General features: G+C 37.9%; 1 protein-coding gene across 1 annotated transcript; it reads left to right on the top strand.

The window, feature by feature from the left end:
• The first annotated feature begins 3,014 nt into the window (after positions 1–3,014).
• ppp2r2aa (protein phosphatase 2, regulatory subunit B, alpha a) lies at positions 3,015–14,883 on the top strand. Its single transcript, XM_079690529.1, has 10 exons — positions 3,015–3,447; positions 3,829–3,906; positions 5,544–5,641; positions 5,894–6,059; positions 6,182–6,294; positions 6,818–6,995; positions 7,848–8,012; positions 8,741–8,910; positions 10,586–10,677; positions 10,991–14,883. The coding sequence occupies exons 1-10, from the start codon at positions 3,441–3,443 to the stop codon at positions 11,268–11,270; spliced, it is 1,347 nt and encodes a 448-aa protein (XP_079546655.1). The 5' UTR covers positions 3,015–3,440; the 3' UTR covers positions 11,271–14,883.
• Positions 14,884–15,937: the final 1,054 nt, after the last annotated feature.

Raw genomic sequence — 15,937 nt, 5'->3', positions numbered from 1 at the left:
GGATTGTTTTGAGTAGGATATTTTTTCTGACTCCCTCACGGCTCACATCAGCATTTACTTGAAAGAAAAAATGTATGTATTTGTTTTACAAAGCAAACTGTGTTTTCTATCTTTTTTTATATTTATTCTATACAATTATACATTGAGGGAGAACCGTCATTTTAATCCGAGACAAGGTTACAATTAATGGAGAAACAACTAAAATCAAAGAACAAAAGTATACATGGATATGTCAATTAAAACAAAAATTAAGGAAAAACAGCAATTAAAGTAACGATCAATATCATAAGTTATCTAAACGAAAAATATTCTTAGGTCTTAAAGTCGTGTTGCTGCATATCTGTCTAACATCAATGCTGGAGAACAATCTGTAGTCTTTTTGACAAAGAAAGTGGATCAATATTGAACCAATTTAGTGCAATTCACGGATAAATTATTAATGGTGTTCTTTTGACAATAAAGTCTCTTCAGCTTCTAAAAGGCTAGAAATAAATCAATTTGCACTTCTGATATAAATAAACCTGCATACTTAAATAATACATAAAGCACTAAAAAGAATGTACTTATATAGAGAGGTACTCGAATATTTTAAAGTAGTAATACCAAAGTGTAGATATACTCTGTTACAAGTGACTCAAAGTACTATTTATAGTATAGCTCTATTTATAATTATATAGTATTAATAAGTATAGGCAAATAAAATATATATAAAGTGCCATAAAGTATTTCCTCTGCACAAAGGCCCATTTCAGAAAAATATGTATTATGAGGTTCCTTTTAATAATTAGTCTCTTTAGTAAAGTATAAAATAATATAAAATGGAAATACCTCAAGTTAAGTACTTCAAAATGGTTCTGTATGTCACCTGTTACTGCTTGAGTAAGTATAGGATTAAGGAACATACAAGTCATTTATTTTATCTTATGTTCTTTGTCTTATTTTATTATATTACCCTGAGTGTTAGTGCAGTGAACGACCACCTTGTTCACATTACAGTTGTTTTCTACTTTTGTATTCTATTGTGAAATTCAAAATTAAAAAGGTGTGTGTTTGCAGGATGGGTGGAGGTGAGAACATGGGACAGCTGGCTCAACCTTGTCGCAGGCAGAAGATGCAGCAGGACCCTCTGGATGTGGACCCGTTGTTTATCCGCTTCCTCCGGACGTTCAAGGAAGTCCTCAAATTTGTTCTCTTCAGCTACACGGTGTTGTTTGGTGCTCTGCTCCTTGCCAGATGGACCACTTATTTTATGTTGGGGAAATGAAAAGAGAGTGACTGTTGACGAATGAGCCTGTTCACAGACTTAGAGCTCATTAATGAAGTTGATCAGGCAGACCTGCTCTGGATTTGTGGTCTATGCAGTTCCTATCAATTATTAATGTCTCCCACACTCAACAATAACAACTGGAGTGATCATGTTTGCTTCTCCTTTTGATTAACACTCTGCATTAGTGCTCACAGCTACAGTGTTAGGTTTTAAAAAAATAATCCAAACAGGGTTTTACAGGCACTTAGATTGAATGATACCCATGTTAACCATGCCAACTTGCATCAAATGTGTTTGTTCACAATGCTTCAATGTGCAAATTAGAAATTGTTATATCTGATGTGTTGCAAAATGACCACAGTGAAGCTATAAAACAGTATTGTATGGTTGTGTAGCACACAAAAAACAGTATTGTGTATTCTTGTAGATAAACTCTTGAAAGCTGTCTTTTTCCTTGTGGAAGCACATGTACAATATGTCAAAAGTTTTATGTTAATAAGACATAAAACCAGTGGGACGTCGGCTGTTATTGTGACAAAAAAAGCTGTTCCTTGGTGCTGAGTCACCAGAAAGGCAAAGCGGAGCGCTGCCCCGAGGCCTATGCTCCCAGAGCTTCGGAAGATTGTATTGCACACTATTATTTAATAAATTGGTAAAGAATTGAAATATTAAATACTCAACCAAATTACAATATAAACTTGAATGTTTGGCCTGCTTTATTACCTATCTTGACATCCTGTTCTGTAAGTTGAATTGGAATGTGGTGGCCTTTATCATGTTTAATTTATATCACGCATAATAAGTTCCTTGGCTAAGGGTTAAAATACCAACCATGCTGAAATGTCACGGTTTGTAATCTTTCCCCCTTGTTTCGTCACCTTTCTGCTGACACTGTCTTATAAAAGGCAAAAGAAAGTGCCAAAAATAATAATACATCTTAAATAAAAATATCAAAATGGAATTGGGAGAGGGATGAGTCAATAGTCCTTCTTCAAACACATGGAAGACTGTTTTACATGTCACAGTGGGAGAAGCACAGGTGTAATACATTTCATATTGGCTGATTTACATTTAGCTTCTTCAGATTTTTGATATTGTGTGCACTTCTTCATTGTCACACTGTCATAGCTTGTTGGGACATTTCAATTGAACATTTAGTGACCGCTGAGATTCACTAACTATGACAACACAAAATGTCTGGTTGTGACAAAGCCTACTTTAGGGTCCCCCCTAAAATAGGTGCCCTGGGTTCCCAGTGCAGGTAAATGTGACTAATCTGTAGTTTGCATGGTAGTTAATTTGTCATTAAAATAGATTGGAATTCTTCAAAACAGCTATCTGTCCAGCAGACGAAAGACAATATGGCAGATCCTTTGGAAGCTCAGTGGAAGTTGCAGGTGGTAAATACTTTTAGCCTATGGTGCCAACACAGATTGTAATGTTTTAATTATGTGTCAGGAGTATCGTCCCAAACATGTAATACATAATTTACACAACTACTATACATATTTAGATGAATAATTGAATTATCTTTAGATATATCGCTTGCATATTAAAAGTATGTAGGCCTGTTCTTTTCTAAATTAAACTAAAGTTTGCTTCGTTTTTGCTCAGAACCAAAAACTAACCCTGTGTGTGTGGGTTTGTTCGATTTCCTTCCCCGATACAACCCACACGGGCGGGGTTACGTTATAACATGGTTTTCTGGTAGAAAAACAGTCTAAATAACTTGAATTGCAGATTAAACGTTCAATAAATTAATTAACCTGCTCTCTGGGGACAGCAAAAATACCCATATCCACAACGGACCAGAAGTAATGAAGATTAAAATGTCACGGTGCAGTCTCACCGCTCTCTGTTTGACGCCTGCTGAACGCCGCCCGCGTTGCGCCATTTTGAAAGTAATACTGGGAGAGGCAGAGGCGAGGGAAATCTCAAAGTAGAGTGCAAAGTCTAAAATTCACTTCTGAGGATTTGCAGTTATTTGTATTTAATTAAAAAACGGTGTCCTGCTGTCTATATCATCCGAGCTGACGACTTGGACGGTGTTCGGATTTAATAGCAGCACTCCCCGGTGTATTCCTGCACTGCTCCTCTGTCAGAACCAGCAGCCGACCCGGGTCAGCTCCGGTCCAGGGCCCGATACAGAGACACCCTGTCTGAGTCTCTCACCATGGCAGGTAAGACTACCGAGAAAACATTGCCAGAGTGGCTGAGGTTTAATCATTTTTCTGCACTTAATATCCTGTTCTGCACAGATGATGGATTTGTCTCTGTTGTGGTTAACTAGTGCAGGCTAGTTAGCAAGCTAGGATACCTACAAGATGCTAGTGTGTGCTAATGACAGTGTGAAAGTAAGAGTTTTCGAATGCTAAACATGCCTAAACGATTTCCTGTTGCATGTGAATATGTTACATTGCTTAAATAATGCAATAAGAATAAAGTAGCAGCGTCTATGTACTCATTTTACTGATTTTAGCTAAGTTAGCAGCACCATGCTAACGCGTGTAAAGTTGTCTTTGCTGGTGGTTTGTTAAAACTTGGGTCTGTGTTTTGTGCAGGGGCCGGCGGTGGGAACAGTGATGTGCAATGGTGCTTTTCACAAGTCAAAGGAGCGATAGATGATGATGTTGCTGAAGGTAAGTCCATGTGCTGGTCCACTGAACATTTGCTAACATGCACTGTCTGATTGGCATCCTGTGCATGCTTTTTTTGAAGTAAGCTTTAATGCTACTGCCACAGATTTTGTTTTAGCTTTTCATAAAAGTTATATGATAATTAAAAATTAAGAGAATTAACCTTTTTTCACTGAATGTTCATTATTGTGGCACTTCCCTGCTGATTTTCCAGTGGTTTTCCAGTGGTTAAATTGGCAGACTAGACAGATATTTGTCCAAAATGTCAGAAGTCACAACTTTTAAACTCCCCACAGTGGATTTGTCCAGTGCCTGTGATGCTAATTTGGAATTATTGGGAGGGAAATGCACATCATAATGGAATAGATTTAAGGTTTTTACTTCTGCGGGAGAAGGGCACCTCGTAATCAATGAGGAACTAAATATATAAGTACGTTTATTTGGTTGAGAAATCAGTAACCTCAAATATGTCTCAAGAGTGCATTAAAGTCCTGCTTTTCCGAAGGGTCTGATAGGCCAAGTCAACATAAAACAAATGCAACATCTTAGTTTTTGATATCTAGCCATGCAGATGCTCTTATATTGTTTGACTATTACTGCAATCCTAATTGGAGCAAAGGTAAACCCATTTGTGGTGCTCAAAGCATAACAATATGCTTTACAAACTTTGCGCTGGTTCCTTAAGATAATCCTTTTCAGGAAAATTTCATTTTCATTAAACTATTTTCATTCATATAGTAGTTCACACTACAAAATAGGTTAGGTATTATATCTTTGATTATCCTTATCTTTATGTGATCTGGATAAACTAGTTATTGCACCACAATAGATCAAACTAACAAAGTAGATGAGGATAATAAAGTGCACAACTATTGTGCTAAGTAGGACATTTCCATATTTATGCTGGACCTTTTACTTCGTACATGAAAGGGAAAAAAATGCTAGATTGTCCCACCTCTTTTCCCACTGTCCAATGAGTTATTTCACAAGTGCTTTTAACACCTATGTTTACAGTACATGATGTACCTATTTGTGTGTAAATAACTACACAGTTGTTTACAGTAAGCTTTGTTGCATAAGTTTTGACGTTAGCCATTACTTGTGTCAATACATGGCAGTACACAGGCTGAATACTTAACTACAATAAGTGTAGCTTTTACAGAAATAGTAGTCTTTAATACGCTGTCCTCGCTTTGTATGAGAGTTTGTATGGGGTCAGATCGTATCAGGCACTATGTGCGCTGGGTTTAGAGTGGAACAACACCATAGTCTATATTAAGGATTGCACAAGCTCAGAACAGTGCCAGCCTGTAAACAGGGATTGATTGTTGTATTGTAGCATTTGATGAGAATGCTTGTCCTTGAAAAGTGCAGAATAGCTGCAAAGGGCAAGATGTTTTACCCTCTAGAGTGCTCAGTAGCTCCATGATTGCACTAGCACCCTGTACTGTGCATAAATACATGTACGTCACTGCTCTGTTGTCTTTTCACCATGTCACTGTATTTGTATTTCTCCTCGAAACATTTTGTACACTATTGTAAAACATGTTAAACTACCAAAATTCTGCATACCTGCATCAAAAATATTCTTACATTGTACACACACATTTCATTTTCTAATCACACTACTTTATTTACAGCTGACATCATATCTACTGTTGAATTCAATCACTCTGGCGAGCTGCTAGCCACTGGGGACAAAGGAGGACGTGTTGTCATTTTTCAGCAAGAGCCAGAGGTACGTTTTGGTGACTCATCAGACTGATCTTAGTATAAAATGGTGCAATCTTTATTTTTCTAATCTGATATATCCATAGCTTAGTCAAGCTGTTTTTAAATTGAACTGAACTCAGAATTTAAGCTAATGATTGCCTGTGAAATTAAAAAGAAAACGCTGGTGCTTCGGATCATACATGACCTGAAATGCTGTCTTTTGATCTATTTCTAGTAAAATAATACCTAAACTTCTCTCTGATATGTCTTTGTTCAGAGTAAGAATCAGCCGCAGTGCAGAGGAGAATACAATGTTTACAGCACCTTCCAGAGCCATGAGCCTGAGTTCGACTACCTGAAAAGCCTTGAGATCGAGGAGAAGATCAACAAGATCCGATGGCTGCCTCAGAAGAACGCAGCACAGTTCCTGTTGTCTACAAACGGTTAGTAACCCAGTGTATTCTGAGTTAGTGATATTTCTCATTATAAAATGAAACCTTTCCGTCTGTATTATTCTGTTACTGAAGATGAGCTTTTCATGATGCATGCTCGTTCTTATTCGCAGACAAAACCATAAAGCTGTGGAAAATTAGTGAGCGTGACAAGAGACCAGAGGGCTACAATCTGAAGGAAGAGGATGGGCGATACAGAGATCTTAATACTGTCACAACACTACGGGTGTGTATGAAATATTTGATCATTTCCTACAATATTTAACATGTATGTGCTATAAATTGTTAGAATTTACCGTGTTTTAATGGACAGACATTATTGCTGACAGACATCTCTTACCACCTAAAGCACAGGTTTATAAATCCATTCCTGCAATCCAGCAATAATGCTTATAACTACACTTGAGGTTGCACTCAAAATGTCTGCTCAGAAAAATGTCCAGCTGAAGTTTCGTTCCACATTTTTCCCCCCTTGTCATGTTCATCCTCCGCTTTGGGACACACAGATCTATATATATTGAATAGTTTCCAAATATAGACTCAGTCTAACAGTCTGGCGTGTTACACAGAGGCTAGTCCCTATTTGTCTTTGTTTAAAGAGACGGTGAACTCTTCCTGTTTGTCAGTTTAGTGAAACCCTTTTTTACCCCCCACACAACCAGTCAAAAATGTGATAAAAACAGAGGACAAAATGATCACACCACACTTTCCTTTTAAATTAAAGTGATGCTAACCCCACTTTCTCTCAGGTACCAGTATTCAGGCCCATGGACCTGATGGTGGAGGCCAGCCCTAGACGGGTGTTTTCCAATGCTCACACCTACCATATCAACTCCATCTCGGTCAACAGTGACTGTGAGACGTACCTGTCTGCAGATGACCTGCGTATCAACCTGTGGAACCTGGAGATCAACGATCGCAGCTTTAGTATCCTTTTGCTCTCTAACTCCATGCCTGTAGGGCTTAACATAATAGTGAATATTCTGTCTAACTTTAATTATCTCTCTAATGGTTAGAAAAGCATTGCATTTGCAAGAATACTTACTGTACACTGTTTCTATGTGTTTCAAGAAAGATTCAAACGTGCAGTCTAATTTAAGTCACCATAACTTTGAGTTTTTCTGTGATATAGTTGTTATATATAATCTCACACATTTTACCTGTCCACCACTCTTCACTCAAATTGGACACAGTCGGACTGTATCCTCTGCAACAACACAGAAACGGCGTTTTTTACTTTCCACATTTAGTCAGAAAAACAATTAATCCTTTGCATTATAAAAGACAAACAAACTATGATTTTCTAGTTCTATGCTGATGTAAACAGTAGACACTGTTTAAATGCAGACCAAACATTGTTCAAATAGTCTGTGGTATTTCATTCTACCACCAGATGGCACCAAAGTATTATTCACTTTACATACAGTATCACCAAAATACAGTTGTATACATTTTATAGTTAAATGTGTACATTTGGCAAAGTATTTTTAGTTTAGAGAAGTTTTTATCGTGTATTGAGCTGACTTTATTTTGTGGCCTTCCTCTCTAAAGTATCAGTGCCAGCGAAATACTACAGGACATTGTAAGTGCATTTAAACAAATAAAAAAGTTCTGATTGCGCCTCTAACAAGCTCAGAGCAAGGTATTATTATTTATTTGTTAATCTATCAAACTATAAAAAAACATCTTTATTTGCTGATCCATAGCAGTGTTCATTTTTATTTTAAAGTGGTAAGAATATCTTGCGTAAGCAGTTTTACCTTAACCATACTTCTCCAGACATTGTTGACATAAAGCCAACCAACATGGAGGAGTTGACGGAGGTGATCACAGCGGCGGAGTTTCACCCCAACCAATGCAACACTTTTGTCTACAGCAGCAGCAAGGGCACCATCCGCTTGTGTGACATGAGGGCATCAGCACTGTGCGACCAGCACGCCAAACGTAAGCCAGCTTCATTGACACTGTGTGCCTGCAGGGGAGCTGCTCAACTCTGAAGTGTTCTCTGGATTTTGGACAGTGAAACAGGGACTAATTAGTGAGAGACATTTCTGTCAAGACAGCCTGAACTCCAAACAGTTACAATTGTGAGGCCAGTCTTTTATGTGAAGTGCAGTTGCTATAGCCTATTTATCAACACACAAGTTGCATTCGAGTCAGAATTTTTGTTTGAAAGGTAGTTTTAACAGCTGAGATACAGCCAGTGTCAAGAAGTCGGTTTTAACCAAGGACACAGTTTCCTAAGAAAAAGTTGTAATTAGTGAATGACATACACCTGGCCAGTTGTGTGAAAGGTGGAAGGTTGTGTCACAGAGACATCGTTAGTGTTATTGGTAACACCTGGGATCTTCCCTCCATGACAAGTGAAAGTCTCCTTCTGAAAAATGCTCAAGTATAACTTCCTATATTTCTCAAGAGTTGTACGATGCCAGTTGCAGCAAGTGCAGCTAAATATGCTGATATATATTGGTAAACATGATTTAGACTCAGTAAGTACTTAATTTAGGGTTCGATCCCCAAACTGTTTCTTCTTCTGATTTCTTTTGTTATCTTTAGAGGAAGCAGTCTTGTAAAAACTTGATGTATATACTAATATTCCAAAATGTTGCTTGTCAATGCAATTATTCGCAATCAGGGTGTACTAATGACACGTGTTATTTTTATTTTTTAAGAGTTTGAAGAGCCAGAGGACCCGAACAATCGTTCATTCTTTTCTGAAATCATCTCATCCATCTCTGATGTGAAGTTCAGCCACAGCGGACGATACATGATGACCCGCGACTACCTGTCAGTCAAAATCTGGGATCTCAACATGGAGTCCCGGCCAGTAGAGACATATCAGGTCGGTAACTGTTGCTGTGCTGAGACTAGGGCTGTCCCGAATACCATTTTTCGGGCTCCGGATATTCTGCAGTAATCGGCAGCGAATATTCGGCTGTACAATATATATACTGTATATGTCTTAAATGTTATTTGGCTTGGCTTCCTATTTTGTATGGACATGATTTTTATTTTGAAGGAGAGTTAGCGCTGTTGACCGGAAGTTGTTGTTGCTATGGAAACAACGTGACCGAGATTAACGGAGAAAAAGCAATATCTACATATAAAGACGTAGAAAGTAAACGATAACATTTATGGTTAAGTGTTAGCACCCCCCGAAGAGGCACAAGCTCTTACTTTGATATTCGAGTTTTCAATAAATTCAATTAAAAAAAGAAACGAATATCCGAATAACGAAATTGAAACCCGAATAGTACTCCAACGAAACGGATATTCGGATACAGCCCTCAGTGTTTCCCCTGGGTTTACTGCCTTGGCAGGGTGCTGCTCGAAAAAAAATGTCGGCGCGCCCACATTTTTGTTATCCTCTGGAGCAGAGAGGAGCTGTGGATTATTGTTATTGATATCGTACAGTAACAAAGTATTTGTACATTAAAAAGTAATACAGTACAGTGTTACACTGGAGGCCGCTCCATCTCATCTGATCTCTGATATGAAAGCAATCGTGTTATGATCATATTGAGCTGTTGGTGTGAGTCTAACATTAAACGAGCAGTCTGCTTGTCATACATTGCTGACGATACATTTATAGAGGCAATTTGTTGAGTCACTGCCGCTAAATGCCGGTAGCATCAAGCTAGCAAGTCCTGCATTAGCCTCACATCAACAGGTTTAGACAGAACATCCAAATATCCTGAGCTAATTTATTGAAAAAACCAACTCACATCTCAATACTGTAGTTCAAAACCGCGTTAGCTGCTCCATCTGTGAGCTATTTTTAGAATGCGCACGCTACCTTCGTTGTCGCGTTCGTGCGCGTCCACCTGGGCAGGCTGTGTGTGTCCTTCTCCCGTGACGATAACGGCTTGCGGTTAAAAAATAATAATAAACCAATTTGAAACTTGGGGGGGGGACACAAACGGGCAGACAGCAGAGCTTGGGGCAATAGAGCAGATTTGTTTGACTTTTTTACACTTTGTTGTTCTCCTTCTTTCCTCCGCTCTTGTCTCTGATTGTGAGCGTGAGTGTGTGCATTCGTGTGTGTGTGAGCCCCGCCCTTCAGAAACAGAGCGGAGGGAGAATGTCAATACGCAAATCAGTGGCTGGACACTCAAACATGAACACATTGGATAAATAACATGGCGTTTAGTTTATTTAATAAAAGAGCACATGTTCAATGTGAAAAGTGACCGTAGATAAATTACTTCAGTTGAAATTTGGTGCTATATATATATTTGTTTTAAATAAAAAATAAAAATAAAAACACCTTGAATTTCAGGCAGGGCGCGGGGCTCCTTTGGCAGGGCGCAGCGCCCCGCCAAGACAATGGTAGGGGAAACACTGGCCCTAGCTGAGACATAAGTTACATCAGTGTCTTGTCTGCAGATGCAGTGCCCACATTTATAGAGAAGTCATTCTCACAACATCCAGAATCCCTTTGCAATGTTATTTTCAATCTTGCACAATTGTTGATTATAACTGCAATGCTTCAACATCCCTTTTTTTTTTTTTAACAGGTGCATGAATATCTCAGGAGTAAATTGTGTTCGCTCTATGAGAATGACTGCATCTTCGACAAGTTTGAGTGCTGCTGGAATGGGAATGACAGGTTAGTATTTGGTCTATTATATCAGGGTAAAGCATGCCTTTTGGGGAACTGTTATTTCTCTGCTAGATGTCACGATTGTGAAAGCAAATTGAGAAAGTCGTTCTTTGCCTTATTCAAAACAACTTTACTAGCCAACAACACTGGGCTTATCAATAACTGTGGTTATCTGCTCCGTGCAGAGCATAAGTGTGACATGGTTAGGATGTCGGGGGTGTTCTGCATATGCTCCTGGTAGAAGTTCATGGCAGAAAACCATACATGATCAACAATATCATTTGTTCCCCCATCACTCACTTATATCCTGTCTCTGCAGCGTTGTGATGACCGGCTCCTACAACAACTTCTTCAGGATGTTTGACAGAGGCTATCGGCAGGACGTGACCCTGGAGGCGTCGCGGGAGAACAGCAAGCCGCGCTCGGTCCTGAAACCTCGCAAAGTAAGCACAGGTGGGAAGCGCAAAAAGGATGAGATCAGTGTAGACAGTCTGGACTTTAACAAGAAGATCCTCCACACTGCCTGGCATCCTCTGGACAACATCATTGCTGTGGCCACCACCAACAATCTGTACATATTCCAGGAAAAACTGAACTAGCATTTGTCGAACCGCTCAGATGATACACGCATACAAACAATATCTGTCCGTCTTTGCCTAAATCCCCAAGTCTTGATATGATCTGCCCTCTGTGACTTAAGTATTGAATGTGACATCTATAAAACAGGAAAACAATACATCCAAGCAGGCCATCACGAGCACATTCTCCATTTGTTTGGGAAATGCAAACAGGCAGGGTTTGTAGATCTGAGTCCAGAATTTGGGATTTAGTGACGGTTTCTCCATTAAGAGTACTCTATATACCAAGCTACCATTTGCAACTCCACTACATCCCAAACCAAAGGGAAAATGTGTTAAATACACACGTTTTGGTAGTTTATTTCTTTGTGCCATCGTGACATACTTCATTTTTATGTCAGAGCTGCAACTTAAGATTCTGTATCTTCCATGTTTTATTAGTTTTAATAGGAAATGATTTCTTCCGTTATAACTTTCTTTCTGTCACCGAGTTCCTTTTTCGTGCTGGGTTAAAAACGCTTCTAGTACACGCTGTCAACACTCCATATTTGCCCCAAGTATTTCTCAAGTTGCCAATTTCACTCACAGCTTCTATCCTAATGTACAGTATGGTAATGCTGTTAAAGGAATATTCTCGTGTTATATCATGTTAGCTCATTCTCTACAAATAGCTTACATTACTTCTGACCTTTGACCAAAGCGTACCAATATTTCTGAGATGGTTGTTTATTTATTTCTACACAGTAAGAAACAAAATTTAACCGAATCAACATTAATTCCAACTCAGTGGACTTCCTGTTGTCTTTGATTAAGTCAAAATAGTTATTTGGTGATCACGCAGTTAAAAGCCATACTTTTTCTGTGTTCAAGAATACTATAACATCTGACACTTTACGTCAGCTACTTAAAATCTTCCTTTTGAATGGAGGAAACAAGGAAATGAACTTCTTCCTTTTAAACATTCATGTATCTTAATGTTCTTTTGGATTAGCGGTATTCTCTAACAGAAGTTTGATAATGCACTAGCTTGAAGCTAAAAACTGTAATGCTGGAGTATCCTGAACATATCAGCATCCGGTTTTTACACCAATCCAAAGCAAGTTTCCAACCTTTAAGTCGATTTTCCTTGTATTTAATTGTCTACATACATGGAAATGGTCAGCAGTCATGTATATTAATGTGTAGGTAATGGCTACAAATATATACAACCTGAGTAGTCCTTTAACATGGTCACAAGAGCAGCGTGTGCCGCACACACATTCGTCAGGTGTTGTGGATTTGGGAGTTGAATGAGGGCTTATCATGCCAAAGAAACCAGTTGTATGCACCCTAAAGTTAAATTCATTGAGAGTTTTCTTACAGACGAGGTGTCCTTGGTCATGTTTGGAGCATCGTATAAAGCACAGGAAAAATGTTTTATAGGTGGTAGAGCATGATGGCGTGATGTAGCCTAATTCTCTCGTAGTCTTTGGCACCGAACCTGAGTCCCGCTGCCAGCTTCCCCACAAAGCCTGTCGTGTTGTCGCAGTCCGCTTTAATCTCTTGATCTAGTTTCTGTTGGTAGGGATTTTTTTATGATGTTTTGTACTGTACCTGGTGATAAAAGAAGAATAATCACTATAGCTGATTTATTTTTGTATAAATTGAGGCAATAGGATTACAGTCTGATCACTGTAGTTTCTTTAGCTGTCTATCTCGGACTGATTGTAGATGGAAGGTCGCCTTTTTCGGGTAAACCTTTTTGTCATGAATTTTTGTTCCTTCTGGCGAGTATTTCTTTAAAAGCTAGTGACTTTTTGTGGCGTTTCTCACGTGGGATGTCCCAAGAAAAGTACTTTCAGGTGTCAGTACCTCTGTAGTCATGAGCACTATAACAGTTTATTTTTTTAATTTGGCTGACTGTAACTGATGTTTATGTAGACTTTATTTGGATGCTTCAGAGTTAGATTCTTGGTTAATTTGGATCTCAACTTTCTGATTTTGTGCCATGTTTTTTTTTTTGAGTAATTAAGCTCGCTGTGAAAGAAATAGGCCCTTGTGGGTCCAAATGGGAAAGACATTTTAACCAACATGTATTGTTGGTTAAAATGTCAGAATCAGAATTAAATGTCTTTTCCTGTGATGCAGGAGAATACAGTCTTGTTTATTTTAAGAGGAGCATTTGTGAACCACTTGGGTTGCGCATGATGTATGGAAGTGGTCATCACTGACTGTATTGAACATGGGAAAATACTTTTTAACAAATGAACGTTGTCGTATCTCTGCTACACTATGCTTCAGTCACCAGTGCCAATTCTTTTTCTGGGGCAAACGGGTTGAGAAAAGCACAGTTTCCACCTTATTTAAAAGAAATATGACAGATTAAGCCATTGAATCAGGGCATGAAGCTTATTGGTCGACTGGATCATATTTATGTAAGTTATTGTGTCACTCCTACCTTTTTATAAAACTGATTTCCAGTCACTAGTATGCCACCAAAATAACCACCCGTCTTTATACGGTGGTGTTAAGCTACTGTGGAGTGTCTCTCTCTCAGGGCTCTGGGTAATCTCTGGTAATGAGGCACTTTGCTAATCTTTATTTTGAAAATCAACTTTTCTTTAGTGTCTGATGCAAGATTGTGTGAGGATTATTCACGTAATTAGCCTAGTGTCATTTATGTATAAACCTGTTTAATGTGGCACCTTTATCCCATTCCACAGTCAAGAATGATCCAGTTATTAGCCACCAATTTACAAAGAGTTGACCATTCAAAATATTATCCATAACAAGTTGCTCCAACATTCTGTTTGTGAGAAATATTTGAAAACACAAATCTGTATAAAAACGATACTTCATTGCAACAGGCTAAGTTTGTTAAAAATAAATTTAAATCTTGAGTAACATTGGCTTTTATAAAAAATCCCATTTTTGCAGAAGCAGTCATCGGTTTTAGTACCGGAGCATTATTGAAAAGTTTCTTACATTCATTTAAAAAAAACATAACACATGAGAAATAATCATCTTTTCAGTTTCCCCTCATATTGTCTTTTATAGCTATCCTTCAAGGCTATGGTGTAAACCACAAAGATGTTCAAAGGAACCCTAATGCCTTTCTTATAGCGTTAACAAGAAATACGATAATCAAGTATGTTTCTTGAATTTTCTGGAGAGCCAGACAGGAGACTGCTCAGGGGAATTTACCGCTGCTCTGTGATCAAAACCTTTTACCTTCAAAAGAAAAAAGGCTACTTTTCAGTACTTTTAAAAAACCTGCCTTATTAACAGGTAAATAATACAATTTGCTTAAATTGTTTTTTGAACCTTGGGCCGGAGAAACTTGCCCTGCTAAGGATCCTGAAGTCTCAAGAGAGTGGCCTAAATTGGAGTTGAGTTTTTTCCACTTGAAGCAGCATTATATACATGCCTAATGTATCACAGGAGTTAAAACAAAATGCACTTTTTATTTTTGTGAATTTCATTGATTTGTATGTTGGTTTTTTTCTTTCAAGGGGCTCTTGAATTAAAGAGTTTGGGTGATTTTTTTTTTTTGTGGGGGGGACTACAAATGGTTCATTGTACAGCTATGTTTGTCTTTGTCAAATGGAATAAAATACAATTTAGATGAAAAGTAATAAAGAATTTCAAACCTGAATTCTGAATAAAATAACTGTTTTTTGGTTCGTGTTGGGAAGATAAGGGGCTGTAAATGTGAAATAATCACATAAACAGAGATTTAAAGCACATTACTATGTATAAAACTAAGGCAAGTATACCTGTACTGTTTTAAAAATGTAGAACTGGCCTGTTCTCAGCCTATTTCATCAGCAGGGCAGAATCCCTGTACTGTGCTTTCAAAATGACTAAATATCTTCAAATCCCTCCAGAAATGCCGGACCGCTCGAATCTTACTAAAATGATTAAACAATGGATTTATCATCCTTACCATGATAGTTTCCATCCAATTCATAACACACCAGGACCCTATTATGGAACTGGAGGAGGGGTGACCCTACAGGAAACACTGCTAATGGAAATGCCTGCCTCTCTACATTAACAGTTAAGTCAAGTCAATGCAGCACTTACTGAAGAGCCTTACTACTGTCATCAGTCTTAAACACTGCAAAGAGATGGCTCGGAGGGATAGTCATCAGCTAGTGAAGTCCTATGATTCAAATGTGTTTTGTCATGCACAGTAGCCACAGTGTAGTTTTAGAAATGGAAATCTAATATCCCAGGATCCTCCAACAATGCAACATTAAGACAAGAAACTTAAATTAAATAGTGCAAGAGAAATAATGGTGCAAATAAGATCCAGGAATAATAAGAAGCATACTTTATTTATCTCTTAGGTGTAAATTCAGGCAATAAATAAGTAAACAAATTAAACTAGATTAGATATAGTTTATTGATTCCAATTTGGGATTTTATCAAAGCAGCATCTAGATAAGGGATTGGACAAGTAATACAAATAACAAATTATAAATACATATCAATTATCAACAGAATAAAGAAAAAAAAATTATATATACATATGAATAGTGAAGGTTACATATCTATAGAATATATCGAATTAATTCACAATTTAAATATACAGAATTTTAGGCAGTTTACATTATGATTGGCCAGCCTATAACAACCTTTTAGTTCAGACTTAAATCAGAGTGGACAATGCGGTATAAAGTAATAATATATAAATATGTGGATGT

This window comes from Notothenia rossii (assembly GCF_949606895.1).
Source record: "Notothenia rossii genome assembly, chromosome: 6".
Taxonomy (NCBI): Eukaryota; Metazoa; Chordata; class Actinopteri; order Perciformes; family Nototheniidae; genus Notothenia; species Notothenia rossii.
This window is presented reverse-complemented; position numbering and strand designations above follow the sequence as displayed.

Excerpts from the sequence above, each read along its gene's own strand:
- ppp2r2aa (XM_079690529.1), top strand. Across the intron at positions 6,996-7,847 it reads GATCAACGATCGCAGCTTTA|ACATTGTTGACATAAAGCCA; the intron begins GTATCCTTTTGC and ends ATACTTCTCCAG. Across the intron at positions 8,013-8,740 it reads GTGCGACCAGCACGCCAAAC|AGTTTGAAGAGCCAGAGGAC; the intron begins GTAAGCCAGCTT and ends TTATTTTTTAAG.